Source organism: Agaricus bisporus (assembly GCF_000300575.1).
Source record: "Agaricus bisporus var. bisporus H97 unplaced genomic scaffold AGABI2scaffold_15, whole genome shotgun sequence".
Taxonomy (NCBI): Eukaryota; Fungi; Basidiomycota; class Agaricomycetes; order Agaricales; family Agaricaceae; genus Agaricus; species Agaricus bisporus.
In genome coordinates this window covers 577822-603628 of record NW_006267350.1, presented here as the reverse complement: position 1 = coordinate 603628, position 25807 = coordinate 577822, and the positions used below count along the sequence as shown (strand labels likewise).

The window sequence follows — 25807 nt, the reverse complement described above, 5'->3', positions numbered from 1 at the left end:
TATGCAAATTATATTTACAGTAATGTTTCCATAATGTTTCCATAATACATGTGTACTATTCAAATATAGAGGTTGTGCTAGTTGTTTATCAACGGAAAAGGATCAACTAACACTGGTAACTGGTGGACTAGTTACACGATTGCTTATAACAATCAAAGTCAGTAAAGACTTTAGAACTTGACCAATAAGAGGGTCTGTACTCACAGTCAGTGAAGACTTTAAATACTCGACCAATAGAGGGTCTGTACTCGAAGTCAGTGAAGATTTCAAACACTCGGCCACCAAGGGTCTATACTTGAAGAGTCTTATAGAGACTAGGAATAGTGAGTCCAATTGAAGGAGCACTAACCACGGATTTACAGAATTGTACCTGTAAGTTTTGTACACAACAAAATTTACCTTTCAAAGCAATACCAGAGATTTGGTCTGGTATTGAACGGAAACTGCCAAAACGGAGTCATTCTTTAGTAACAAATTCAAGCAAACCGCTTACAAGACAAAGAAGTGGTACTATACCAATAACACAGAAGGAAAAAGCTACTACTTCGACGACGCTGACCAGCAACGAATTGCATCTGAGTATCTTGAATACGAAACCCAGAAACTCTTTAGAGCAGCAAACCTCCCAAGAATCAGAACAAGTAGTCAAGATGAACACATTAACAGACAAACCTCAGAAGCAATCAGAAACCTCCGATCTGCTACACAATCAGCCGCACAATCTGCTACACATTCTGCAAAATCAGATCATCAAGAAAAAGGAAAAGATAAAGAACCTTCGCAGTCAATTTTTGACTGGCCAGAAACAACAGTTGGAGAAGGAAATACAGATTCTGGAAAAGGAAATCCAGGACCTCGAAATCAGGACACAGAAAGTCCACAGGAGGAAGTTAAAACTAACAGAAGTCCAACAGGAAATACGAACACAAGCCCTCCGAAAAGCCCTCAGCCAACACCACCAAGAACACCAACACCACCAACACCACCAGCAGGAAACCCAGGAAGTCCAGCCGGAAATATGGCACAACCACCAGCAGGACCGCACATCAAATACCTGAAACCAAATAGGTATTACGGAGACCCAAGATTATACAGACCATGGATGGTATCCCTCGAACTCTATTTCAACAGCTATGGGATTACAACGGACAACTCCAAAATCAATTACACCCTTGGATTACTTGAAGGAGCCGCATCCAACTGGAAATCAGATTTTATCGCCACTCACCCAAATTATCCAAACTGGACAGACTTCAAGAATTCTCTTGAACAGGCCTTTGCACCAGCCCAACAAGGATATGAAGCAGAACAAAAGCTACAATGCTATAGACAAAACGGAGAATACATTGAACACTACATTAGTGGATTCTCAGTATTATCCTCACAAGCAGGATTACCAGACAGCACCGCACTCAGAGCATACTTTGCAGAAGGACTTGATAAAGACGTCCGAATTGAAGCAATCAGATTCACCCCAACAACACTACAAGAGTGGAAAGACGCCGCAAGAAATGCCTTCAGAATTGTTATGGAACAACGAAAAGCATCAGGCAATTTTGGACAATCATCAAGATCACATAAACCATATAAGAAAAATAAACACCGATCTCAAAAGAGTATTCTGAGATACAGCAATATCTACAACGAACCAGTCCAACATAAACCCGCAAGAAGCGAGTGGGACATGGATGTTGACCAGATCTACTTCCAACTCAATCAACTCGGATTGGACGACGAATCCGAAGATTCAGAATCAGAATCAGAGGAATCAGAATCCAAAGACAGCGATGATGAAGAAGTCAATTTCATCAAACAACGAAGAACCCAAACCCAAACGCCTAAGCAAGCGGTACAGGGATTTATTAATGCAATCCTCACAGACGAACAACGAGCAGCTCTCAAACGAGGAGAATGTTTCTTCTGTCACAAGAAAGGACACTGGTACAGAGATTGCCGTGCAAGGAAGCTATATATTAAGCAAGGAGGAAGAACAAGCATGGATAGAATTCCAGGAACAGATCGAAAGAAGAAACAAGGAAACGGAAAGCCTAAGAAACAAAAGACTTGGAAAAAGAAGGAGCCCATAGATCCGAACGCTATGGTCTACAATATTGAAGAAGAAGAAGACAACTTTGAAGAATTTTCTAAAGACGGAAATTTTTGAGTACTTCTGAAGATCCAATCGACGTGATAGATCTTCAGTCACCTAAAGGAACAACACTTCTAGCACCAATTAAAATTCACATTGAAGACAATAATCCTATTAAACTGACCGCATTAATAGATTCAGGAGCAGCAGGAGAATTTATCGATCACAAACTTGTAGAGAAGTATTACTTACCAAAATTTCCATTGAAGAAAGTAAAACATACCATGAATGCCGATGGATCAAGAAATGCATCAGGAGTATGCACACATTATGTCCTACTCAACATCGAAATCAACAACAAGAAAATGATGATACAAGCAAGCATAGTATCGCTTGGAAACCACAAACTATTCTTAGGTATATCATGGCTAAGAAAATTCAATCCAGCAATAGATTGGACCAAACAAACTCTAAAATGGAGAGATGAAGATGACGACTCAACTCTTACACTTTCTAGAGGACCATCAAGCAACTTCATTAACAATATCTTCGTTGAAATCAATTCAAAGAGCAATACTTCACAACAGCTATTCAATCAAGCTGAAAAGAAGAAAACGGAATCTGATCCTGCTAAAGCAGTACCGAAAAGATTTCACAAGTTTCTCAAAGTATTCAACAAAGTAGAATCAGAGAAACTACCACCAAGACGCCCTTGGGATCATAAAATTGAAGTTCAAACTGACTTCAAACCCAAGAGAATGCCAGTCTACAATCTAACACCTATAGAACGAAAGGAACTAGACAAATTCATAGCTGAAAACCTAGGAAAGGGATACATCTGACAATCTAAATCACCAATGACATCATCTTTCTTCTTTGTTGGAAAGAAAGGAGGAGATCTACGCCCATGTCAAGATTATCGATATCTTAATCAAAACACGATTAAGAATGCTCACCCTATTCCACACATTGCTCGAATCATGGACAAACTAAAGGATTCAAAATGGATTACAAAGCTAGATATCAGACTAGGCTATAACAACGTCAGAATTCATGAAGGAGATGAATGGAAAGCAGCATTCAGAACACCTAATGGATTATACGAGCCTACTGTCATGTTCTTTGGAATGACAAACTCACCAGCCACATTTCAATCAATGATGGATCACATTTTCAAACAATTAATTGAAAATGGAGGAGTCATTATCTATATGGACGATATCTTAATCCATACAAAAACACAAAAACAACTTGATGAACTTACCAAGCAAGTTCTTCAAATACTCGAACAAAACCATCTCTATCTCAAGACAGAGAAATGCGAATTTGAAACGCAACGACTAGAATATCTTGGAGTCATTATTACTCCAGATTCTATCAAAATGGATCCAATTAAACTGAAAGGAATCGAAGATTGGCCAGTACCCAAAACGGTCAAGAATGTTCGACAATTCATTGGATTCTGCAACTTCTACAGAAAGTTCATTCACAATTACGCCAAAATCGCCCAACCTCTCAACTCTCTTATGAGGAAAACAAAGAAATTTGAATGGAATCCAAATGCACAAACAGCATTTGAAACCCTTAAACAACAATTCCTAAAACGACCAGTTCTACAAATGGTAGATCAAACAAAACCATTTGAAATAGAATGCGATGCCTCCGCATTTGCCACAGGAGCAGTCTTGCTACAACGAGACACGAATGGAGATAAGCATCCAGTTGCTTATTACTCTAAATCCCTTAATCCAGCCAAAAGGAACTATCATGTTTCGGATCAGGAATTCTTATCAATCATTAGAGCATTAAAAGAATGGAGACATTATGTTGAAGGATCACCTGAACCATTACTCATTTGGTCGGATCACGAGAACCTTACTCGGTGGAAGGAACCCCAACAATTAGACCAAAGACAAGCGAGATGGATGTTATATATGACAAGATTCAATTATGTCATCAAACATCTTCCAGGCAATAAGAATGTCTTAGCCGATGCCCTAAGTAGACGTCCAAATCTAACTCCAGAAGGCATAGACAACGAGAACTTAATTGCTCTACCTTCTACAAAGTTTATCAATTTCTCAACGGAAGAACTAGAAGAGAAGATCAAGGAGAAGAAAGACACTATCACACCATCAGAGCAGTTTACTCGAGAAGAAGACATCTATACTTATCAAGGAAGACTTGTGATACTGGATGACTCAGACATCAAGAGGAACTCTTAACCCGAGTCCATGATCATGAATCAGCTGGACACCCTCGAATAGCTGAAACGCTTCGAAAATTAACGAAGGAAGTCTACTGGCCAGGAATGAACACTTATGTCCAGAACTACGTCAAAGGATGCCCCATATGTCAACAATACAAGATCAACAGACATCCACTGAAACCGCCGATGCAACCGATCAAAGGACCTTCAGTAACGAAGCCATTTACACAAATATCTATGGATCTTATCACAGATCTACCCCCTAGTGATGGCTATGATGCAATATTGTCCATAGTGGACCATGGACTTATGAAAGGGATAATTCTAAGCCCTACTAGGAAAACAGCAACAGCTGATGATATCGCCGAAATGCTAATCGATAAGGTATTCTCTAAATATGGAACACCTCAGAAGATCATATCAGATCGAGACCCTTGATTCGCAGCCAAATCTATGCAAAGACTCTATGAAAAGCTTAACATCAAACCCGCATTTTCAACAGCTTATCATCCACAAACTGATGGAACTACAGAATGATACAATCAAGAAATAGAATTCTATCTTGCAGTCTATACTTCAAGAAATCCAAATACATGGAGACGAGCATTACCTATGATTGAATTCATTCACAATACTAAACCACATGCAGGAAGACAACATTCGCCTTCAGAACTCATATTAGGATACAATCCTAAAGCATTCATTAACAAAGAAGAATCAAATGTACCTTCTATCGAAGAGAAGACATTATTCTTAGAACAAGCTAGAGAAGCAGCAATCGAAGCACATGAGCAAGCACGTTTGAAGATGGCTAACTGAAGTAACCGACCCTGGAATGCACTTAAGGTTGGTGATAGAGTTTGGTTAGATAACCGAAACTTGCCCGTGCCGTACGCATCAAAGAAGCTCAGTCAAAGAAGAGAAGGACCCTTCAGAGTAATTAGAAGAACTTCTCCCACAACATACGAGTTAGAATTTCCCAAGCGATGGAAGATACACAACAAATTCCATGCATCTCTGCTTACACCCGTAGTAGAGAATGACATCTATGGAAAGCATAAACCACAGCCACCTCCGACATTAGTGTCTGGAGAAGAGGAGTATGAAGTCGAAGCAATCCTTAATCACAGAACAAGGAAGAGACGCTTGGGAAATGGAAGACTCGCAACAAGAACAGAATATTTTGTCAGATGGCAAGGATATGGACCGTCAGAGGATTCATGGGAATCAGAAGAAGATCTTGCAAATTCAAGCGAGATACTTGAAGAGTATAAGAACCTGAAGAAACTCAGCTAACTCCCCAGTTCAATGAGCATCTCTCAAGAACTTACACAGACACTCTTAGCTCTTACATCTTCTTCCACTCCAAATGCCAGCAATCAGACCAAGGATGATCACCCAAAGTCTGACTCGTCAGTACCCTCAACCGCACCTCGCAATACACCATGCCAAGGCGAAGTATCCATTGATAAGAATGCCAACATTCAACGAGCATTTCTATCAGAGAGAGCAGCCACAGACTTTCTGTCCAGTCACGGCCGCATTCCTCGACTCGCTTCACTTGTGCACAAAATCGGGGCTCATGTTGATGAACTCACTTCTGCAAGACGTACATACCTTCAAAGAATTGAAGAAATGGACGCCCGCCTGTCAGATCTGGCACACTTTTGCCCGAGGACTCCCAGTCGCAACAAAATTTTCACCCATATCCAGAAAATCAATTCCTCGCCATTGCGTCCACATCCGAACATCAGTCAACCAACTCCAAACCGACATGAGCCGCTTACTCACAGCACCTCCCAACCTCACCATTCAACAACTCCCACTCCTCCTATACAACTTCCCCAATCTCCACAACCTCTATATTTAAATAATACACATGTGTTATGTAAACATTATGCAAATGTTACCGTAAATTTAATTTACATAGTACATATGTAATATGTAAAACATATTTAAACTTTATTCAAACAAAAGTCTTAAATTGAGTTTTATTGAATTTTCAATTTACATATGTTTTAAATAGTACACATGTATTATTGAAATAATATTTACGGTAATGTTTGCATAAAGTTTGCATAATACATGTGTACTATTCAAATATAAAGGTTGTGTTACAACCGTAGGTTGTACCCAGTTTTGACTATTCCTTTCATCAACACCGACGATGCAATCCCGTATCTCGTGCCATTCTTTACTCTAAGCCAAAGTCAATTTATATCTGTGGTCTGCAATGCCTAAGGAGGAGGCCCGTCCATTCAAATGCCCAGGCTGTGGTAGAGATGTCAAGCCTCTCCAGCTTTTCAACATGCGAAATCATGCTTCGGGAGACATCGAGCCTCTCATGCGGAGAATGTGAGGATCCAACAGCTGCTCAAACAAAGTGAGTGGTCTATGCCTACGTTATGAACATTAGCTGACTCGATCCTATCATTATCTATGTAGCAATCGCAGCAGTTAAAGAAGATGAGAAGCATGGTAGAGGTTCAACTTCGAGTAATTCACGTTCCAACACCCCAGGTGCACTACCAGTGGCCCCATCTTCAAGCCTTGGTTGTCCTTCAGGCCGAAATTCTGCCAACTCAATACGCCCACATGTTACAGGTAAGTACTTTGATCACAGTTTTCGAAGTCGTTTCTAATTGATTTGATGTAGCTGATGCCACTTCCTGCCCGATCTGCTCCTTCCACTCCAGAGCCCAAGAAAAACAATGTCAAACTCGAGTATCATCCCTATTCTGAGCGTCCCACCCAAATCTTTGCCTTTGAAGACTTTCAACAAAAGGAACCGATATCTATATCCCACCATCACAAAAGTGACTTGCCACCTTGGCATCCTTTCAACACATGTTCCGATTTTAAGTTCTCTCAACTCGCTCTCGAGTCTAATCTTAGTCGGGCTCAAGTCGAAAAGCTTCTTTCAATCTTTCAATGGTGCCATACTGGCCAAGATGCTCTTACCTTATCAGGTCATTCTGACATGAGGAAGCACTGGAGTGAAAGTGCAACAAAATACAGTCAACTATGGTAGTTTTCCACTTTTCATCTTTCATTTTTGACTTACACAACCTCAATATTTGAATAATACATATGTATTATGAAAACATTATGCAAACATTACCGTAAATAAAATTTACATAATACATGTGCATTATGTAAAACATATCTAAACTTTATGCAAACAAAATGTATGAAATCAACATTATTGAATATAATTTTTGCATATGTTTTACATAGTACACATGTATTATGTAAATTTTATATACAGTAATGTTTGCATAATGTTCTCATAATACATATATAATATTCAAATATTGAGGTTGTGTTAGACTATACTTTTAGTATCAAGAGCATATAATTACGGTCAAACATGGAGCATATAGTGAAAAAGTCTCGTTTTGGTGCCTTGACATCTGGGATTGGGCTCTCGACTTGATACGAAATAAAGTGCTCACAAGTAAGTTCGAATGGGATGCTCAAAGACTCTACAAATACGATGGAGATAAATTTATATGATTTGTTGATGAACCTTGGACGGGTGACCGTGTTATATCCGGAACACGCTAACTCCACCACCTTCCATTCTCGGTATTGATCCCAATACATTCCGGATATCCCTTTCTGACTCATTCCATTCACATCAATCCTGGCAATACCGATTCCGACTTACCGGTCACGTTGACCGATGGAATGCCGCGGTACCTTCAGTATTGCAGTTGCGCTCCCATGGTCGCTTTACAACCAACACAATGTGGGTTGTTATTTCCATCGCAAGACTTACCCGCTTCAAGACCTCCTTTCTGCTGCACCGTCGGAATCCCTTAAGGTAAACACTCCTTTCCGTTATTTCAATCTGAACTATCGTGCAATCCTTGCGCTATCATCTTTCATGTTTCCGTATCCGTATTCTATTCAATCTTTGTGTTTTTAAGCTGTAGATATTCTGCATCAGCAAAATGTCCAAATCTTATATGAACTTTTTTAGTCTTATTCGTGTCATACCTTAGTTTGAACTTATTTTGGGAGCACTTGAAGGCAGAGTTGACAGCTAAGTTAAAGAAAAGGTGATAAGTTGCAATAATAACACACAAAGCAAAAAAGTCTTGGGAAATATTATGTCCTTTTCATCAAGTCATTGTAAGTTCTGTTCTACTGCTCATAAAATTCCGGAAAAATCATGACAAATCTTAGAATATTAAAAAAACATAAGTTTATATGTAAGCTTTTGTCAGAAACATACCCGTTATGGAGATATCAAGATTCCATCATGGGGGGGGGGTCATTGTCAATTGCAGATAGACTCGTTGTAGAGCCTGCTCTACTAACCGGAAAATTCTGGACAAATCACGACAAATCATAAAATATTAAAAGAACATAAGGTTATATGTATGTCTTTGTCGGAAAAAATACCAGTTATGGAGATATAGAAAAACATGACAAGAATGTCATGTTTAATACTGATTCCTGGGCCGATTTTCATGTTTTAAGAGTGCAAATATATGTATTCAAGGTCCAGGAATCCGAATCTGATTTTAGATTTATTATCCGATCAATATCTGAGGAGCTATAGCGCAATCTTGTGTTTATTATATGTTAAATGTGCCATATCTCAATAGGCTTTCATCCAACAAAGAATCTAATTAGATATTCGAACTCCCTGACCTCGAAACTATGGGAATACACTTTTAGATTATTAAAATCCATGCAGAAATGACCCGAAAATATCTCCTACCTATGATTTGAGGAACTTTGACTCGAAAATCCCAAGTCCAGCAGTCACATGATGTCATGTGACATGTTGAACTTCTGTTTCGAGCACAACGTTGATTCTTCTTCATCACTACCATCATTCTTCCCCTCCCCATCCTCCCCCTCCCCCTTTCTTGCCCTCCAGGCCTGTAATATGGTAAGTAACATCCCCTTCACCTTCCTAGCTCTCCCCTAGCTGATTCTAAGCTGGTTTAGGACGCTTTTTTTGCCTATTTTGGACGCTTTTTTGGGGGGATTTTGGAGGCTTATTTGAGGGGATACTTGGGGGGATGTTTGAGGGGATACTTGGGGGGATATTTGAGGGGATGTTTGGAAGGATTTTGGGGATTCTTTGGTCACTGGTGAGTGCTCTCTATCTCTGTATGCTTTCATACTCATTTGTTACTTGTAGGATATTCCTTTTCTCATCATCACTCCCTCATCATCCAATCTCATCCTTTTGTGTAGATTATATACAATGTATTGTATTTGTTATGCTAATATAATGACTTTCTCTATGACTTATTCACTCTTAAGCCTCTTATAATTGATTTTATGACTTTGGCTTGTCTTATTTTTCCTTAGCTGCCTTAATTGTATGCTTTTATGACTTGAGTATGACTTATCCTTTCTTTTCAACAATGAAATTACTTGATTGAACATCTACACCTTGGCCTCAAAGTCAGAATAAGTTTCAAAAGGAGAAAAAAAGTCTGTTTTAAAACCTGTGAGTAAATTTTTCCTTATTTTGAACTTTTTTTCATGTTTAAGTTATTTAAGTTGAACAAAAGTTGGATTTACGTTTTCCTGATGTCATCATCCCATCTCATCCTTTTGTATAGATTGTATCCAATGTATTATATTTACTATGCTAATATAATCACTTTCACTCTTAAGCTTCTTATTATTGTCTTAGTTGACCTTGAGTGTCTTAAATATCTACTTGTGTGACTTTAATATGACTTTTTACTTATTTATCTTTATGTCAACATTTTTATATCTATGAGAAAGACATCAACAAAGTACAGTTTAAGTAACTTTTAAGTCATTCTCAGAAACTTTAAGATATACAGGCCTAAGTATCATTAAGAAGATTCAGAAAGGTCCCTGTTCTTAATTGTTTCTTAATGACTGATTAAGAACAATTAAGAAAAAAACTTTTTTCCTGATGTACCTTAAAAGGTAGCGGGAATGTTGCACTAGCACTATAGTAATTCTATATATAGTACTCGGGTACCACGGGCTGTACCCCGTGTGATAGTAAATCATGTACCCAATATTTACCAGTATTGACCCAACAGCTATCCGGTAATGATACAGTATAGGACACCTCACTGACTGTCAACTGGTGGAGCCTTTGTTGCCATCACAAACAAGATGCTGAATATTGTGCTCTTCCTGAACTTCTGGATGTACTCACCAGTGATGTAGAACTTGATGTTTGACATTGCAAAGGCCATTTTCGAACACAACCATATTGATGACACTTCAATGGCAGCAGACATCCATCTTGACCTTGAAGTTCTTTCACCCAGAAAATGTGTGCTCGGCATGACTGGTAAGTTTTGTAAACATTGGTCTCGACATGCTCAGTCATCCAGCATCCATCAGCAAGTGCATGATCAACTTCTCCAGTCCGTTCAACCAATCGTTCTGTATATCATTTAGAGTACGGACGGTTTTAGAGAGAAGTTGCGCAGAGGGTGGACAGTTCTCATTCGAGAACGAAGATTTGGCGAGGGAGAGAGTGGGAGTGGAATGGTTGTTGAGCACAGTGACGGCACTGCTGAGATGGGATGCACAGTTTCGCAGACGGAAGCGCAGACAACAGTACAAAGTTACGATTGACTTACTTGAAAATCTGAAAAAACGGTGTATTTCGAAAGGGTAACCTGTTATATTCCATCCCCTCAAATGAAGTACCGGGAATTCAAATGCGAACAAGGACAGCCATATAAATAATCTGCAAGACCGCTTCGAAAAACAAAAACGTGATTCTCCTTCGTCGTTGCGCCGGATTGACCGTGACAGTCGTCGTCGGATTTGGATTTGTCGAGATGGATATTGAGGGGTCTGGGAGAACGACTGAACGCAGTGACCGAAGCTAACAAAGGGGTTTGTTATCAAGAAAAAAGTAGAGTTGAGGACGTACGAGGAAGAAAGCGGTGGCCAAAAATGAGTAAATGAAGACAAGAATCCACAACGGGCCAGAGAAACCGAGAAAACCAGCAGTAATGGTAATAATGACACTGAGATAGTAGATGAGTACACACTCGAGCATGGCAAGCAAGGTTGGTATCGCGCACCCAACAAACTTGTAGCCTCCATACGCGATTAGATCCACAACTTGGCTTGCTCCTTGTATATTTAGAAAGTAGCAGCCAAGTTTGACGAAAATGAAGTCGAGTATCACGACCGCGAGGGCCCGCGACGCACTTTCACCCAAAATCTGTACGATTCGCAAGGTAAATAATTACACATGAAATAGCACGGGCATAGCCCACCTTGGGGTTGAAATTCTTTTCTAGACCTCTGTGGAGAGCGTTCAACAGAATATACGTTACAATCGCCATTACTGTGATAGAAGCTTCAGCCGGGTAATTTCTGCGAGTCGACAACTGCTCACCTGGGATATATAAATCTGGACTGTTTATATCCTCTCTCGGAGGTTGCCATTCGCTTTGTCCATTCTCCGTTCTTCTGACTTTCCTCACCCAAGGCTTATGCATCCACGGAAATATAATCAGCTTCAATTTATGCATAACATAAGAGTTGGACACGTTGAAGTGGTATTTGAGATTGGTACTAGGGAACAGCGTGCCAAACTGCGCAAGAAAACATCAGCAATGTGTGTGCGACGAGTAAAGTCGGAAATAACACACGTTTTTCTGCATATATTCCTGGCCAGCGGCTATTGCGCCGTGACCGAGTTGCATGCCAAGTTGGGCTGTGGATCCATCGATACCCCACGCGCCGAATTGTGGTTGAGGTATACTACCCATTCCGCCGTCGGGGGCTGGGACTGGTGGTGGTGGAGGATTCGGACGGAATCCTCCTGCCTGTTGTTGGTTGTGGGTGAAGGGACTTGTATATGCGGACGCTTGTGGGGGGACCTGACCGTAGGAGGCCATGGGTGGGGTAGACTGCTGGGGGCCTGGGGAAGAGGTATAGCGCTGGTAGCCCTGGGGAGACGCGGGCGTCGATGGCGGCTCTGGAATGTAGGCCGGGTGAGTGGGCACCGGGTGTCTTAACGGCGGCGGTGACTGCGAGTGCATGCTGGCTAAGGAAAACAAGCAATTGCCTTTTAAGGTTGTTGCCGCGCTAGGTCATCTGCTTCCTCGTGTAGTCAATGCCAGACTCTTATGCCCTCTGCTTTGCCTTCCCTCTGGCAACTTTACACAATTATGTACAGGAAACATATAGCCATTTTGCAACAGAAAATAAAAGCGGCATTGGTATTACGACTCGTACAGAACTAAAAATCGCCTCCGAGATCTTCATCGTCAAGTTCCCCTTCTTGAATTTCCTTCGCCAATTCTTTTTCTCTCTCCCGAGCACCTTCCGCAGCGGCCAACTCTTTTCTATGCGCATTAAGTGGGTATCGCATCGCCTGCAAATATGGTCCGTTAGAAAAATTGGGCGGTTTTAAATAAAGACAAGCACGTACTTTGACGCTCTGATTGTGTAGATCCAAACAGAAAGCAATTCTTCTGCCGAATACTTCGCTAACCTCGGGTCCGTAACCTCTCTTCTGCCCCCCACATTCCATCCATCCTTTTTCATGGACGATCTTACCTTCGATCACACCATCGCGAATAGCTTTCCCTACAATATATTCGGCATCTTCTTCGGAATCAAGATGGAGTTTGTGACAGATGTCTCGGAGAGAGATGCGTGAATAGGAAAGGGAGAGTCGGCGGATACCGGTTTTAATGACGTTTTGACGGAGACGGAGGATGAGAGTGTAAGTTTTGTCAGTTGTGAAAGTACTGGAATGTTTGGAGAGTGTAGTTTGGAATTGCGAGAGAGAACCTGTGCGGACGGCTGGATAATTTCAAGCATTCAGTAATTGAACAAAACCAATTAAACGGAATATACCTTTGACGATGTCGAAATAAGCGATCAGAGCTTTCTCTAGTACAGGATGCCTGAATAGGCTTCGGTCGGGGATATCGCCCATGAGGAGTTCGACAACGATGAAGAACTTATGCACGGCCTGGTAGAATCCAGGTGCAGTGCGCGGTTGGGGTGCACGTCGAATAGCTTGTTGTAGATTCCGATGAGCCTCAGTATAATTCAATTGCACCACCTTGATACGGCCGAGATAGTAGTGGTAACGCGCATACTGAGGATTGCTGGCGCTGCTTGGGAAGGTGGTCTTGGAAATGAGCTTGTCGGCTTGATCAAAAAGACTATAGTGTATGTAATTGCGGAGGAGACAGTTGATCAGAGCCGCTTGAGACTCATCGTCGTGTCTAAGAGAGGCAGTACGTTGTGCAGAGAGCAAAAGCCTGTATATCCGACATGAGAATAAATTTAGGGAAGGGAGTGGTAGGACATACGGTCGAGCGTCGGCAACCTCGCCACCGAGTTCATAGGCACGATCGACTGCATACCAAACCTTTGCTGCAAGAGGATCTATACTTCGGCGGTTGAGCTGCAGGATCTTTTCGCTGGTTTCTTTTGCTAGTTGAAGCGCTTTTGCATAGGATTCAGATGAGCTGAGAAGAGTGTGGATGAGCAATAGTCGGAAGTAGATTTCGATTTCTGGGACAGGATCTTGGGCAGATGGCTTGGAATCAATGTCCATAGATGCAACAGAGTCGGAGGAGCCAGGGATCCAGGAAAGAAGAGTTTTCCTAGTGGCACTCTCTATAGTCCCATTCAATAGACTGGCACGGCGATCGAGTAGAGGGACAAACCTTTGGGGTAAATTTCCTCAACGGCATTTCTCAAAACGGCTGCATCTGTGCGCTTTCGCAAGGCAGTAAGAGACCGAAGAACACGATGTGTGAAGCGAGGTTCAAGGGTGGAGACTCCCTTGTCGATGAGGGCGACGTTGGACTTGATTTCGGCGAGCGGAGGGGGCGCTTCGACGTCGGCCATGGTGGATGATACTGCTCAGCGCGCTCGGGACGCGTCATCTTACCATATCAGGACGCACGTGATCAGCGCGGATTGCATACATCGGTTCGTTCAGTCAATTGGAAACAGGATAGTCTGCAGAATAAAATCGATGACATCAGGAATATTATCTTGGGAAAGTCACCATAACTGTCTCTTGATGGAGGGTTGCTCATCACAAATGATTTAGATCCAGGCCTTACGTTCCCAAATCAAATATTGGATCAGACAACTCGGCGACCATAGAAAGTATGGACCTCGTTGACAGCGTCGGGGTAAGATAAGTAAAAGGAATTGACCGATACACATCAGCTTCTATAAGTGACAGTGGCAAATTGTGGGGTTCATTGGAAAAATGTGAGCGGGCGTAACAAGACATGCGCCATACGGCACTCGGTGTGCTTAGCATGCCAACGGAGAATGTAATGGGATTGTAGAAAGAGACGCTCAACTATTCATATCAGAAACACACTCCCAATTACCCTTAAGATTCTCCTTCCATAATGTTACTTTTCCATCACCACAACTCACAGCAAGAATATTACCCGCCAAACTCCAAGATACGCGCCAAACCACGTCAGGGAACTTTCCTGGTGGTGGAGCACCGCCAGCGGAAGTGAGATCAGAAGAAGGGTCAAGGGCAGTTTTTACCCAAGGAGAAGTAGGCGAGTCTTTGGTCCAGATGAGGACTGTTTTATCTTGCGAAGCGGTGGCTATATAGGAACGAGGAAGACCGATATTTGGAGCCCAAGCGACATCTCGAACCCAGTCGGTGTGCCCTTCAAGTGTTTCTTCTTCAACCCAAGATTGAGAATCTTCGCGATAACCCCAAATCTTCACAAGGTTGTCACATCCAGCGCTCGCGAAACGTTTAACGGTGGGTATTTGCGTTGAAGGAGGTTGACCTTGCTGTGTTTGTTGAGGAGTGATGAGAGAACCTGGGAGGACGGCTGGTGCCCAAGAGACGGCGTTACAACCAATTGCATGTCCATTAAACATGTCGGCATCCCATTGACCGTCATCTACCATTTGCGTGAGCATGAGTAGGAGAACACTGGATGAAAACGTACTTTTGAATGTGAGGACAGAGAGCTTTCCATCAGATGATGCACATGCAAGAATGGCACCAAGTTCGTGTGGCGCCCAAGAGATTGAATTAACTGCCACACACTCATGAGGGAAGAAGAACGGTCGACGCGTCGAAACTCCTACCCGAGGCAGTATGAAGACTATGTTCGCCTATTTTGATCCAACCGCCCTGCGGGGTCTGGTCTTTCCAGATCAACACTTTGCCGTCGTATGAACAGGAAGCGAGTATATTTCCGTATTTTGGGTGGGCCCAGCCGACCTGCCAGACGGGACCTGTATGTCTAAAAGAAATATGGGAGAGGGAATTGGAATATTTTGAAGGAGCATACCCCTTGAGAGTGTGACCACTTGAAGAACGCTGTGGTTCCCCGTCGACTACGTCGAAGACCCTGACGGTGCGATCAGAGGAACACGTTGCCAGACGTTTCCCGTAGTAGTCCAACTGCGCGTCATGCTAGCATAGATGAGAACAAAAGAAAAAAGACATTTGAAAGAGACTTACGACCATGTCCTCATGGGACGTTTCTATTGGGACCGAGTCCGATGTGGTGGCCATTTTCGAGGAATATTCAAGGAGATGTGATATAAAGTACACTGAAGGATATACAACTTGTGACACTGTCACATTCTTGGGCTACATCGGAAGTTGCCGGCACTCAGACGACCCAAATAGCACAGGTTTTCCACTCATAATAAAGGAGGAAGATATAATGCAGGTCATATATACAGTCGCACGACGTCCAGAAGCTACAGCTAATTCTACAATGGCCAAAAAAAAAACCGCAACTTGGAAAAACCCGAGGCTCAATGCAAGGCAATCTCAGTGATCCCTGGACTTTCTACGCGAAAGCAAAATCAGGACAATATGTCGGTACTCTCAGTGAATCGATTCTGCTTGCCTGTATTCGCCCTCCGCAGCCACGCTGAGCTCTTCGATCTCACCTTGAACGGCAGACAGAGCCTCGGCGGCAGATGAGAAGTAGATAAGTTGGGCCTTTGCAAGTTCGTTGAGGTTCTTGAGAGGTTCCGGCTATAAAAACAGGGGGGATCAGAATCAACACCATATAACAGAGGAAAAGTGCCGCACATTCTCGAGAACGGTCTTCATCAGAGTGATAGCAACCTCAGTTTTCTGGACCAAGTCATCCTCAGCATTCTCGACTTCAAGACGAGCCTGCTCCTGTTTGGCGGGGTTTGCATTCTTCAACCTGTGCACTCAAAACCGTAAGGCTCCAACAGCAGTGGCAAGAGAGGAAGCCACTCACGATTGTTTAGCAGCATCCAATTCCAATCTACTGAGCTTGACAGCTTGCCTCGCCTTCATCGCTACATTAATACTTGTATTCAGCGTAGTTTGCCATGGGTGCAAGAACCCGTCTTGAATGGTAATATCCTGCTCCACCCTTGCACTCGCTACCTTATCCAAACCCTGAGCATACAATCCTAGCGCTTTGCCGAGCTTATCTTGTTCACCACCAACAGTGTTCGCGATAGTGGCATGGGCAGTGGCTGAAGCTCGGGTGAGAGCATGCGGCAAGGTCTTGTGCTGATTTTCCGGTGCAGCAGGTGCAGCAGGAGTAGGAAGATTCGTGCCCTTCAAGTTCTGTGCCGCGAAAGAGGTGATATTGTAACCAATGGAAGTCGAAAGCTCAGAGATCGATTCTTGAATTTGATTGGGATAATCGTATGTTTCATTGTCGTAGACGCGCGTTATCCTAGCCACAGCAATTCAACTTTCTGCGCACAAGGCGAGAAAAACAAGATACGCACTTGAGTACAGCAAGATGGGCAGAGCGAAGTGCGTCGACACGGGCCTCCAGGTCCTTGTATTCTGAAAAAGTATTGTTCGAGGGTAGACTGGATGTTCGGACGATCCATGCGTACCTTGGGGCAGCTCTGTGATGTCTTCTGGGGCCACCTGGCCGAGACGCTCCCTGGTGGCTTGTACGCTGTGATTAAAGCCCTTGGAGAGCTTTGAGCCAGCCTGGGCAAAGTTGATAGAGCCGATACTTGATTGTAGTGCTTTCCAGCCGTCCATGGTGTAAGGAGAAGGATGCGTGTGATGATCCAATCAAAGCAAGTATATCTATCTACCTCCATGTTATCTATTGCAGTTGTATTCTACGGAACATCTCTCGGCTCGACTCGAGCGTCGCAACCTCTGCCTCTATCGTCTTGCGCTGCAACACAGTCAACTCTCTCCACGAACACCAAAAAGAAGAAGAAAAAAAACACACCTTGTCTTCATTAGCCAGCCGCACATTCTCAGGCACTGTCTTCGCATAATCAGCCTGAGACTCCGTCTTGACAATCTTTGCATGGTTCATCCTCGCAACATCCAATTTCTTGTCGCATTTTCCAATCTCCACATCCAGATCCACCAGACCCCTGACCAACGTGTGTACCGTAACGGAAGAAGTCACAACACTAGCTCCACATCCCTCAGGAATCTCACTCGATGAACGAACGACTTGAGCGCTCTTGCCTCCTTTCGTCAGTGCAATGATCGTGGCCAATTGCGGTTCAAACAAAGCCGCCTCGGAATCATTTCGAACGTGAATAAAGACTATAAAATGTGAAGTCAAAACACATCGGAAAAAGGGGAAAAACGTGAGATTTACGTTGGATATTGTTCAAAAGGTTATACGATGCGGCCAACGACCGACCAGCTCTGAGAGTCGAAAATATGAGATCGAACTGCTTATCAGCCTCTTCAAACTCAAAGGCAGAATCCTGCATCATCCAAATCCATCAGCCGATATTTTAAAGCCACAGCGAATGCTACTTACAGCAACAGGGAATGAAGATAGCATAATCGAGGGCGTCGAATCATTAGGCATGCGAGGAAGCCGTTGCCACAATTCTTCCGTAACAAACGGCATAAACGGATGGAGCAGTCGCAAACCGTAGTCCAAACACATATACAAAGTTTGCTGTGCAGACTTTTTCGTTTCCAGAGGCGCAGCTTCATCAGTCATAGGTTTCATGGCTTCCTATAACGAGTGTCAGCCGCGCCCATCGATAAGAAAGGTAATGAGATACGGACAATATAGACGTCACATAGCTCATACAACCAAAAGTTGTATGCTGACGTCGTCGCAGCCATGAAATTGCGGTCAGTAAGATGTTGGTTAATCTCCGTCGCTGCGACATTGAGTTTGTGCAAAATCCATTTCTCAACGAGCGATTCCTTGCCAGTCGGCTACAACAAAACTCCGTTAAACGTCACAAATAGCGCATATAGTAAACACCATACCTTGTTATTCGGTTGAGGCACAAACGACTCATCCAACTTCAACATCGCAAACTTCGTCGCATTGAAAATCTTATTGCAAAACTTCCGATACCCCTCCACTCTCAAAATCTCCAAGTTGATATCCCTTCCACCTCCCGAATAAGCACACAACGCAAACCTTAACGCATCTGTACCACATTGAGGAATCCCCTTTGGGAAATCCTTCTTCTGTCCATCTTTTGCTTTCGCAATCTCCTTTTCGTCAAGATTGCCTTCGTAAAGCTTTTCATGGAGAGCCTCGAGGGGTAAACCTTGGATAACATCGGTCGGATCAATGACGTTGCCGAGGGATTTAGACATTTTGCGGCCGTGGGCATCTCGAATCATGGCATGGCACAGAACTTCCTTGAAAGGCATTTGACCAGTAAGATGGATACCGAGGAGAACCATTCGAGCCACCCAGAAGAAAAGAATGTCCCATCCAGTTTCAAGCATAGAGGAAGGGTAGAACGTCTTCAAATCAGCAGTCTACGACGCATTTATGAGCATTCAAAGCCGACTGAACTTTGTAATTGACGAACCTGATCGGGCCAGCCCATGATAGAGAAAGGCCAAAGACCGGACGAGAACCAAGTATCCAAAACGTCTTCATCTTGTTCGAGAGTAAATGGTGCACCATTAGCAAAAACTTTGGCACGTTCTGTCGCCTCTTCAAGTGTCCTTCCAACAACCCAGTTCTTTCCATCATTGACCTGGGATCCTGATTAATATGAACGGCAGCACATGCATCGAATTAACACTCACATCCTGATCTCTCCCTTCAATACGAACAAAGTAAGCTGGACACCGATGACCCCACCACAGTTGTCGCGATATACACCAATCCTGAATACCCTCCAACCAACGATACCACTCATTCTCTGATGTTTTCGGTGTGATAAGCAACTCGCCCGCTTCCGTACGCTTGAAAACTTTCACATCAGTGGGCCAATCGGGGTCTAACAGAAAGGGGGACATACTCTAATTGCCTCCTCGGCCAATGGTTTACAGTTTACCCACCATTGAGGTTTAAGCACAGGCTCAATGACATCTCCAGACTTGCTACACAAAGGTATCTGCATTGGATTATCCTTGGTATCCACATATAAACCTAGTTCCTTCAATTCCTTGACGACAGCCACACGAGCATGGAATCGTTTCATGCCCTATCCAAACAAGCTCAAAACTGTTTTTTCTCAAAGAAGTAAATAATTTGCCTCACCTTGAATTTTTCTCCTGCATTGGCATTCAAGGTACCATCATCATTCAGAATGTTGATACATTCCAAACTATGCCTCACACCAACATCATAATCATTAGGATCATGAGCAGGCGTAATCTTAACCGCCCCAGTCCCAAACTCCATATCCACAATAATCGAATCCGTCACAATGGGTATCTTCCTCCCTGGCACAAACGGATGCACAGCCAATTTCCCATGAAGATGTTTATACCTAGGATCATCAGGATGTACAGCAATAGCCGTATCACCAAGCATAGTTTCTGGACGTGTTGTCGCTACAATGATTTTCTCGTCGGAATTTTCAATTGGGTATGCAAAGGATGTGATCACCCCGAATTCGAATTTTTCTTTAGCGTCGTAGCCGGGTACGTTTAGGAATGTACGTCCGTTGAGCTGTTTTTGATCTACTTCGAGATTGGAGAGGGTGGTGTTGAGTTTGACACACCAGTTGACGAGACGGTTGGCGCGGTAGATGATACCATCTTCATGTAAACGACAAAATGTTTCGATGACAGCTTTCGACAGTTTCTAAGGGATTTGATATCCAGTTGAGTTATACTATCCATCTGAAAAACGAAGGAACGCACGGGATCCATGGTGAACGCGGTGCGATTCCAATCATACGAACCACCGAGTCGGTACAATTGCTTTGTGATACGGTCTTGGTAGCTATAGGACGCGTTCAAAACGAATAACTGGGGGGTAATGGGAAAACGCACTCATTCTTCCAATCCATAACCTGTTCCAAGAACTTTTCACGTCCTAGGTCGTGTCGCGTCTTTCCCTCCAACTTGTACAATCTCTTTTCCACAACGCTCTGCGTTGAAATACCAGCATGGTCAAATCCAGGAGCAAACAATGTAGTCTTTCCCAACATACGATTCCTGTATTATTGAAACTGAGTGGTGAAAGTTTGATGGAAAGTGGTTATACACGCACCATCGAATGAGAGCATCTTGAATACCGACGGTCAAAGCATGACCAATATGGAGGCTTCCAGTTACATTTGGCGGAGGAGCAGGAATGATAAACAGTCCCGCAGGCTTGATTGTAGGATTTCCCTCTGCATCCTTGTCAAACTGGGGTTTGAAGAATCCGGATTCGAGCCACCAGTCGTACCAAGCCGACTCGATAGCGAGGGGGTTATACCCTGCTGGCATAGGGCCCGACACGTCTGCGATATGGATTCAATAAGGCATTTTGGACATGGTAGGGGCATGTAACGTACCTTTCTTCTGGCCCTTTGGTGTGGTATTCACAAATTCAGTTTCGTCGTCTTTCGCCTTGGCCTTCTTTCCAGCAGCCGCATCTTTGGCTTTTGGCACAGTGGCAGCCGTCTTTGCATTTTTCGCAGCAAGCTTTGCCTCTTTTTCAAGCCTCTTTGCTTCCTTTTTAGCTTTTTACGATCGTGAATATCAGAGGTCGATGGCGAGTCATGGGTGAGTTACCTGCGCTTTTGGAGTTTGGATTTGGGCCGTCCGGAGGTAGGGTAGCCATGAATCTGAGTCGGTGTCTGGAGAGAGAAGAAGCTGCAAGGCAGAATCGATACGGGAACATGTGCTCATGCTTAAACAAGTCATCCAGCCGTGACTCGGAAAAAAAATGCAATCTAATCTTATCTATTAGTAGTAAGTCTAAGCCATCTCCTCCTTCAAAATCTTTTCTCCAAGTTCCTTGATCTCCTCCGCAGGCAGCGTCTTGTCAAGCTCGAGCTCAACACCCTCCAACATCGTCCGCCCAACACCAATAGGCAAATGCTCCCACCGCGTCACTTTGATTCCAACACCACCCATCCCGTGCAGTCTGATGTATTTGATCCATTGTTCCACGACCTCCGGGTCAGCATCCCAGGCCTTGATGGCGCGTTTGTGCACCTTTCTCTCAAAGTTTTCTTGCGACTTTTTATGTGCAAACGGACTGCGAATCACGGTCCAGAGTCTGCGTTGGGTGGGTAGGTAGACGACGTTTGAGGTGGGTATGCCGAGGGCGGTTGCGGCATGTGATGCGAAATGAGTGAATAGGTCGAGGAGGCGGACGTGGTGGGACCTAAAATGGACATTTGCGACGGGAATGTCGTGTGTTCGTGGATGCAGCTGAGGAAGCTGGAGTCCGGTGCCGGGAACGACCTGCGGGACTGGGTTGGATTCAGACGGCGCTGACCACTGGGTTCTGCTGCAGTCAGCGCGGGTTTGACAACAAATAAGCGCGACCTACTGTGTGTTGCTGTTGTGTCGGGCCCATCTGGGTGCTGCTTGGAGAGCTCTCAGTCTGAACATGAGGAAGAAAGGAACGCGCTTCTTCCCACGCTGTACATTCAAAATTACTCGAATTTCTTTTCTACATGACGCTTGATTAATCCAATAATCTCCTTCCTAACCGCCATCGGGAGAGACGCTACTAGTATGGTTATAATCTATCTCGCAAACCGTCATTATATTAAATTTACCTTGGGCATGGGGAGCGACCTGGGCGAGGACGCCTTCAAAGTCCATCCGTCTCGCACACTCTAAGCACATTTCATGAGTCCAGAAAAATCAGACATTAAAAGATCTTGACCTTTGCTCTCGCTCTTCACCTCATCCACCCACCCCACATCATTCAGCCGCGTCCGCATCACAGCCTGAATTCTAACGTCCAGATTAGTATTGCTATCACCGTCACTGCATCCGACTCACTGGTCCCATTCACCATTCTCAATCAGAGACCGCCGTAGCTGAGCATAGAATGATACCTCCGTCTCGGCCACGGGCATTGTTGCAGACGACACACTCGCAGTCCACTGGCCCGTGCTGAACGAACAATGTCACGTGCACGACCCCGGTGTTTGGATGTCGCTTGTTTGCTTTTTTCGCCCTCCTCGACCATGGCTCCCAGCGACAACGATCCATTCTACCTCAGGTGCGTGTGACCGAGTTATCGTGTTATATCATTCTAACGCGACTGTTGAACAGATACTAGTGAGTTGTTTTTGGTTAAAGGAAAAACAATATCCAACAGCTTTTATCCAGCACTGGCCACTCGGGAAAACATGGCCACGAATTCTTAGAGTTTGAGTACTCTCATGGTCGTCTTCGTTATGCAAACAACTCGAATTATCGCAACGACAGTCTTATCCGTAAAGAAAGTGCGCGTTATCCCCGCGTCTTTTAGTATTTCATTGCTCAACTCCGCCTTAGTGTGGATCGGTCCTCTCGTCGTAAAAGAACTCAAGCGCATCATTGAATCGAGTGAAATCACAAAGTCAGTTTACCTTCTACGCGTATCGCATACGAAATTAATTCGTCTCACAGGGAAGACGATACAAACTGGCCAAAGAAGAACATCGTTGGAAAGCAAGAACTCGAAATTCGTGTTGGCAACGATCATATTTGTTTCGAGGTACATACACCCCTCCAAAGGACGTCTTTCATATATTCACGTTCTATGACCGCTCGCCTAGACTGCCAAGATCGGTTCTTTAGTTGACATTCAGGATAGCGAAGATCCCGATGGCCTTCGCGTCTTCTACTACCTTGTTCAGGATCTCAAGGTTCGCAATAAATCCGCTGTTGCTGTTTCCCTGTCTGACTAATTTAATTTGTGTAGTGTTTGATTTTCTCGCTTATTTCCCTCCACTTCAAAATCAAACCCATATAGGCATGTGACCAGGGTCTTTGTTTTTTTTTTTTTCTCGTTGTCTTGGGAGGTGAGCTACCACCTCCGGATAGGTAGGATCATTGTCCAGTAGGTTGTTATTTCCTAGGAAACAAGACGCATCGCTGACGTCCCCAGATTTACTATTGCTCTAGATATAATGTCAAGAAAACGTGCAAGTTCTCTGTCTGGTGGGTAACCCGAACGCTGTCGTTCGGGCGAGCTGACGCGGTTGCTGTAGTACTTACTAGAAACTTGTTGCTGTAAATAGTGTGAATGCATGACGTTGGATATGATGTGACAAGTGCTGACTAATGAACGCGGTTGAAGTTGGCTTGCTCCTGTTTCTTTTAGTTCAGTCCGCCCATGGCTGCAGTCGACTACACCACTTTTGCCGGCAAGTACAGGCTCGAGGAGGAAATCGCAAACGGTGGCTGCGGTGCGTCGAGTCTCCCCTTTGCTTTCCTCATATCCTGACCCTCTTCTAGGCACCGTCTTCCTCGGCGTCCACACCATCGCAGGCAAGGAGGTCGCCATCAAGATCGAACCCGCCGTCGCACGCAACAGCCCGCTCAAACAGGAATCCAGGATATACAAGTCGCTCATGGGCGGCCCCGGCGTCCCCTGGATCATGTGGTCCGGCAAGCAGGGCGACTACAATGTGATGATCATCGACCTCATGGGCCCCTCTCTCGAAGACCTCTTCAAAATGTGCAACCGCCACTTTTCCCTCAAGTCCGTTCTCCTCCTCGCCAATCAACTAGTGCGCTTCCCACTCTGTCCCTTTGTCACGCGCTCATTGCTTTGTCAGATATCCCGCATCGAGTTTATCCACTCGAAAAACTTTGTGCACCGCGACGTCAAGCCTGCAAATTTCGTCATGGGCACCGGTAAATCCGCCCATCTCGTCAATGTCATTGATTTCGGCCTCGCCAAAAAATTCCGCGACTCCCGTACCTCAAACCATATCCCCTTCAAACAGGATGATGTCCATGGCGTTGGTACAAGTCTATTTGCCGCCATCAATACCCACCTAGGAATCGAATCCGCTCGAAGGGACGATTTAGAGTCGCTTGCGTACATGCTCATCTACTTTCTCCGCGGCACTCTTCCGTGGCGGAAACTTCGCGCCCCAGCTGTACCACCTCAACTTTCTGATGAAACTCAGCCTAACCCCGATTATAATCCGATCTCGGCCACATGGGATCTTATACGAGATTCAAAATTGGCTAATGAAGCTCTCCTGACCGTTGGCCTTCCTCCTGAATTTGACGTTCTATACAAATATGCTAGGGGACTCGAATTCGATGACCTTCCCGACTATGAAGGTCTTCGTCGGCTCTTTAGGGGATTGGCGGCACGTGTTGGTATTGAGTATGATGATGTTTATGACTGGACGATCCTGTCTGAAACTTCATCCAAGAAGAAAAGCACCCACTCGCGGCATGCTGTCAGGAGTGTGAGCGAGACGAGGGGGCGTAGACGGTACTGTGAAGCATGTAATGCCAAAAAGGCACGAGTAGTCCGAGGCGAATCTTCGGTTGGCGTATGACCCTCTGTGTCTCTCGCTGTACACATATCTCGAAGAGGCAACGGGCTATCTATCGCCACACTGGTGCGGTCCCCACACACACCGACCCTATTTGGAGGCCCCTTTTATTTCTTCGGATGATATCAAATCCGACTTTTGCGACTCTCTTGTGAGCCTCTCCTCGCGTGCTGCTCGTCCTCGAAAAGAATTCCAGACCTTGTCGGTTTTCTTGCAGCTTTACGACACTTTTGTGCTCCGACCCTTTGGTTTCCCCTTCATACGTTTCACCAACTTCCTGGAAACAGCTTTACGCCTGTGACACTCCACCCGCGTGATCTCCGTCTTTTCTCCATTTTGCCTAGTGTACCCGAGCAGTATACTTGCTGCGGTACTCTCTCCTCTCCTGCCCTCCTTCACCTCGGGTCACGGGTGATCGATCGCCTTGCAATGCCTATTCCCCCTTCCTTTGTTGCTGCTCTTCATATGAGTTGACAATGGGTTAAGCGCATGTTTTTATTGTAACAGCATTGTCACTCTTGTTTTGTTTCAATTTTTTTTTCCTAATCTTGTCCATTCACCTCGTCAATGCTCACTCCAACTACCGTTCATATCTTTTCATTGTGTTTTTTTCTTTTAATGCCTCTTGTATACATGTTTTGATTGGTTCATCTCTACCTATAGATCAACTTCGAGACATTTCCCTACTTCCCCCCCTCCTCCAACGCACCTTTTTTACATATGCATCTTTTTTGCCTCTCGTCCTTGCAAACATTTTTGTTTCCCGAATATTTTGTTTTGTGTTTCACTCTTTTGGGTTTCGTGTATGATTAAGTACTTTTGGTTGTCGTGATGTTTGTTTTGTAACC

General features: G+C 44.2%; 12 protein-coding genes across 12 annotated transcripts; 5 read left to right on the top strand and 7 right to left on the bottom strand.

Annotated features, from left to right (window-relative positions):
- Nucleotides 1-650: 650 nt before the first annotated feature.
- Nucleotides 651-2164, top strand: AGABI2DRAFT_123048 (hypothetical protein; the record flags this gene model as incomplete). The annotated part of the gene is made up of 2 exons (XM_006457118.1): nucleotides 651-889; nucleotides 943-2164. 2 exons carry the CDS (start codon nucleotides 651-653, stop codon nucleotides 2162-2164), a joined length of 1461 nt encoding a protein of 486 aa, XP_006457181.1.
- Nucleotides 2165-2262: 98 nt separating this feature from the next.
- Nucleotides 2263-2535, top strand: AGABI2DRAFT_46674 (hypothetical protein; the record flags this gene model as incomplete). The annotated part of the gene is made up of 1 exon (XM_006457117.1): nucleotides 2263-2535. A coding segment is annotated over one exon (273 nt), but the record flags the coding sequence as incomplete, so codon positions are not given.
- A 4422-nt stretch (nucleotides 2536-6957) lies between these two features.
- Nucleotides 6958-7814, top strand: AGABI2DRAFT_79037 (hypothetical protein; the record flags this gene model as incomplete). Its single annotated transcript, XM_006457116.1, has 2 exons — nucleotides 6958-7315; nucleotides 7648-7814. The coding sequence occupies 2 exons, from the start codon at nucleotides 6958-6960 to the stop codon at nucleotides 7812-7814; spliced, it is 525 nt and encodes a 174-aa protein (XP_006457179.1).
- Nucleotides 7815-10977: 3163 nt separating this feature from the next.
- AGABI2DRAFT_78948 (hypothetical protein) lies at nucleotides 10978-11983 on the bottom strand (the record flags this gene model as incomplete). The annotated part of the gene is made up of 6 exons (XM_006457115.1): nucleotides 10978-11151; nucleotides 11200-11296; nucleotides 11354-11496; nucleotides 11552-11622; nucleotides 11674-11872; nucleotides 11930-11983. 6 exons carry the CDS (start codon nucleotides 11981-11983, stop codon nucleotides 10978-10980), a joined length of 738 nt encoding a protein of 245 aa, XP_006457178.1.
- Nucleotides 11984-12422: 439 nt separating this feature from the next.
- Nucleotides 12423-14154, bottom strand: AGABI2DRAFT_196017 (hypothetical protein; the record flags this gene model as incomplete). The annotated part of the gene is made up of 5 exons (XM_006457114.1): nucleotides 12423-12657; nucleotides 12715-13091; nucleotides 13146-13558; nucleotides 13610-13919; nucleotides 13970-14154. Coding segments are annotated over 5 exons (1420 nt in total), but the record flags the coding sequence as incomplete, so codon positions are not given.
- Nucleotides 14155-14439: 285 nt separating this feature from the next.
- Nucleotides 14440-15850, bottom strand: AGABI2DRAFT_196016 (hypothetical protein). The gene is made up of 5 exons (XM_006457113.1): nucleotides 15763-15850; nucleotides 15590-15714; nucleotides 15384-15541; nucleotides 15242-15331; nucleotides 14440-15193 (listed from the first exon to the last, which is right to left on the bottom strand). Exons 1-5 carry the CDS (start codon nucleotides 15814-15816, stop codon nucleotides 14619-14621), a joined length of 1002 nt encoding a protein of 333 aa, XP_006457176.1. The 5' UTR covers nucleotides 15817-15850; the 3' UTR covers nucleotides 14440-14618.
- Nucleotides 15851-15933: 83 nt separating this feature from the next.
- Nucleotides 15934-17313, bottom strand: AGABI2DRAFT_139666 (hypothetical protein). The gene is made up of 6 exons (XM_006457112.1): nucleotides 17145-17313; nucleotides 17031-17091; nucleotides 16526-16975; nucleotides 16348-16468; nucleotides 16160-16290; nucleotides 15934-16099 (listed from the first exon to the last, which is right to left on the bottom strand). The coding sequence occupies exons 1-6, from the start codon at nucleotides 17296-17298 to the stop codon at nucleotides 16081-16083; spliced, it is 936 nt and encodes a 311-aa protein (XP_006457175.1). The 5' UTR covers nucleotides 17299-17313; the 3' UTR covers nucleotides 15934-16080.
- On the bottom strand, nucleotides 17302-21283 carry AGABI2DRAFT_229511 (hypothetical protein). The gene is made up of 15 exons (XM_006457111.1): nucleotides 21226-21283; nucleotides 21006-21173; nucleotides 20717-20951; nucleotides 20497-20661; nucleotides 20365-20446; nucleotides 19757-20305; nucleotides 19515-19700; nucleotides 19300-19458; nucleotides 19077-19247; nucleotides 18517-19023; nucleotides 18307-18462; nucleotides 18050-18253; nucleotides 17882-17993; nucleotides 17498-17826; nucleotides 17302-17440 (listed from the first exon to the last, which is right to left on the bottom strand). Exons 1-15 carry the CDS (start codon nucleotides 21272-21274, stop codon nucleotides 17366-17368), a joined length of 3147 nt encoding a protein of 1048 aa, XP_006457174.1. The 5' UTR covers nucleotides 21275-21283; the 3' UTR covers nucleotides 17302-17365.
- A 59-nt stretch (nucleotides 21284-21342) lies between these two features.
- Nucleotides 21343-22075, bottom strand: AGABI2DRAFT_212490 (hypothetical protein). The gene is made up of 2 exons (XM_006457110.1): nucleotides 21992-22075; nucleotides 21343-21946 (listed from the first exon to the last, which is right to left on the bottom strand). The coding sequence occupies exons 1-2, from the start codon at nucleotides 22051-22053 to the stop codon at nucleotides 21412-21414; spliced, it is 597 nt and encodes a 198-aa protein (XP_006457173.1). The 5' UTR covers nucleotides 22054-22075; the 3' UTR covers nucleotides 21343-21411.
- AGABI2DRAFT_139664 (hypothetical protein) lies at nucleotides 22053-22630 on the bottom strand. Its single transcript, XM_006457109.1, has 4 exons — nucleotides 22453-22630; nucleotides 22334-22404; nucleotides 22224-22283; nucleotides 22053-22171 (listed from the first exon to the last, which is right to left on the bottom strand). Exons 1-4 carry the CDS (start codon nucleotides 22527-22529, stop codon nucleotides 22098-22100), a joined length of 282 nt encoding a protein of 93 aa, XP_006457172.1. The 5' UTR covers nucleotides 22530-22630; the 3' UTR covers nucleotides 22053-22097.
- Nucleotides 22631-22633: 3 nt separating this feature from the next.
- Nucleotides 22634-23703, top strand: AGABI2DRAFT_196012 (mago nashi). Its single transcript, XM_006457108.1, has 9 exons — nucleotides 22634-22675; nucleotides 22729-22734; nucleotides 22786-22901; nucleotides 22954-23017; nucleotides 23068-23155; nucleotides 23217-23306; nucleotides 23363-23500; nucleotides 23549-23601; nucleotides 23652-23703. Exons 1-7 carry the CDS (start codon nucleotides 22641-22643, stop codon nucleotides 23411-23413), a joined length of 450 nt encoding a protein of 149 aa, XP_006457171.1. The 5' UTR covers nucleotides 22634-22640; the 3' UTR covers nucleotides 23414-23500; nucleotides 23549-23601; nucleotides 23652-23703.
- A 72-nt stretch (nucleotides 23704-23775) lies between these two features.
- On the top strand, nucleotides 23776-25599 carry AGABI2DRAFT_196011 (hypothetical protein; the record flags this gene model as incomplete). The annotated part of the gene is made up of 3 exons (XM_006457107.1): nucleotides 23776-23849; nucleotides 23899-24173; nucleotides 24222-25599. Coding segments are annotated over 3 exons (1090 nt in total), but the record flags the coding sequence as incomplete, so codon positions are not given.
- Nucleotides 25600-25807: the final 208 nt, after the last annotated feature.

Bases quoted from the DNA above. Each gene is read 5' to 3' on its own strand.
- AGABI2DRAFT_229511 (XM_006457111.1), bottom strand. From the start codon at position 21,274: ATGGCTACCCTACCTCCGGACGGCCCAAATCCAAACTCCAAAAGCGCA. The intron at 21,174-21,225 runs GTAACTCACCCA...GATCGTAAAAAG, and splicing joins TCCAAACTCCAAAAGCGCAG to CTAAAAAGGAAGCAAAGAGG. The intron at 19,248-19,299 runs GTGAGTGTTAAT...TCAGGATCCCAG, and splicing joins TTGAAGGGAGAGATCAGGAT to GTCAATGATGGAAAGAACTG.
- AGABI2DRAFT_196012 (XM_006457108.1), top strand. From the start codon at position 22,641: ATGGCTCCCAGCGACAACGATCCATTCTACCTCAG. The intron at 22,902-22,953 runs GTGCGCGTTATC...ACTCCGCCTTAG, and splicing joins CAGTCTTATCCGTAAAGAAA to TGTGGATCGGTCCTCTCGTC. The intron at 23,307-23,362 runs GTTCGCAATAAA...TAATTTGTGTAG, and splicing joins ACCTTGTTCAGGATCTCAAG to TGTTTGATTTTCTCGCTTAT.
- AGABI2DRAFT_196016 (XM_006457113.1), bottom strand. From the start codon at position 15,816: ATGGCCACCACATCGGACTCGGTCCCAATAGAAACGTCCCATGAGGAC. The intron at 15,715-15,762 runs GTAAGTCTCTTT...CATCTATGCTAG, and splicing joins CGTCCCATGAGGACATGGTC to CATGACGCGCAGTTGGACTA. The intron at 15,332-15,383 runs GTAGGAGTTTCG...AGTGTGTGGCAG, and splicing joins TAGTCTTCATACTGCCTCGG to TTAATTCAATCTCTTGGGCG.
- AGABI2DRAFT_139664 (XM_006457109.1), bottom strand. From the start codon at position 22,529: ATGCCCGTGGCCGAGACGGAGGTATCATTCTATGCTCAGCTACGGCGG. The intron at 22,284-22,333 runs GTCAAGATCTTT...AAATGTGCTTAG, and splicing joins GGTGAAGAGCGAGAGCAAAG to AGTGTGCGAGACGGATGGAC. The intron at 22,172-22,223 runs GTAAATTTAATA...CCATACTAGTAG, and splicing joins GGTCGCTCCCCATGCCCAAG to CGTCTCTCCCGATGGCGGTT.
- AGABI2DRAFT_212490 (XM_006457110.1), bottom strand. From the start codon at position 22,053: ATGTTCAGACTGAGAGCTCTCCAAGCAGCACCCAGATGGGCCCGACAC. The intron at 21,947-21,991 runs GTAGGTCGCGCT...TGACTGCAGCAG, and splicing joins CGACACAACAGCAACACACA to AACCCAGTGGTCAGCGCCGT.
- AGABI2DRAFT_139666 (XM_006457112.1), bottom strand. From the start codon at position 17,298: ATGGACGGCTGGAAAGCACTACAATCAAGTATCGGCTCTATCAACTTT. The intron at 17,092-17,144 runs GTACGCATGGAT...ATACTTTTTCAG, and splicing joins CATCACAGAGCTGCCCCAAG to AATACAAGGACCTGGAGGCC. The intron at 16,291-16,347 runs GTGCGGCACTTT...CTGTTTTTATAG, and splicing joins TGAAGACCGTTCTCGAGAAT to CCGGAACCTCTCAAGAACCT.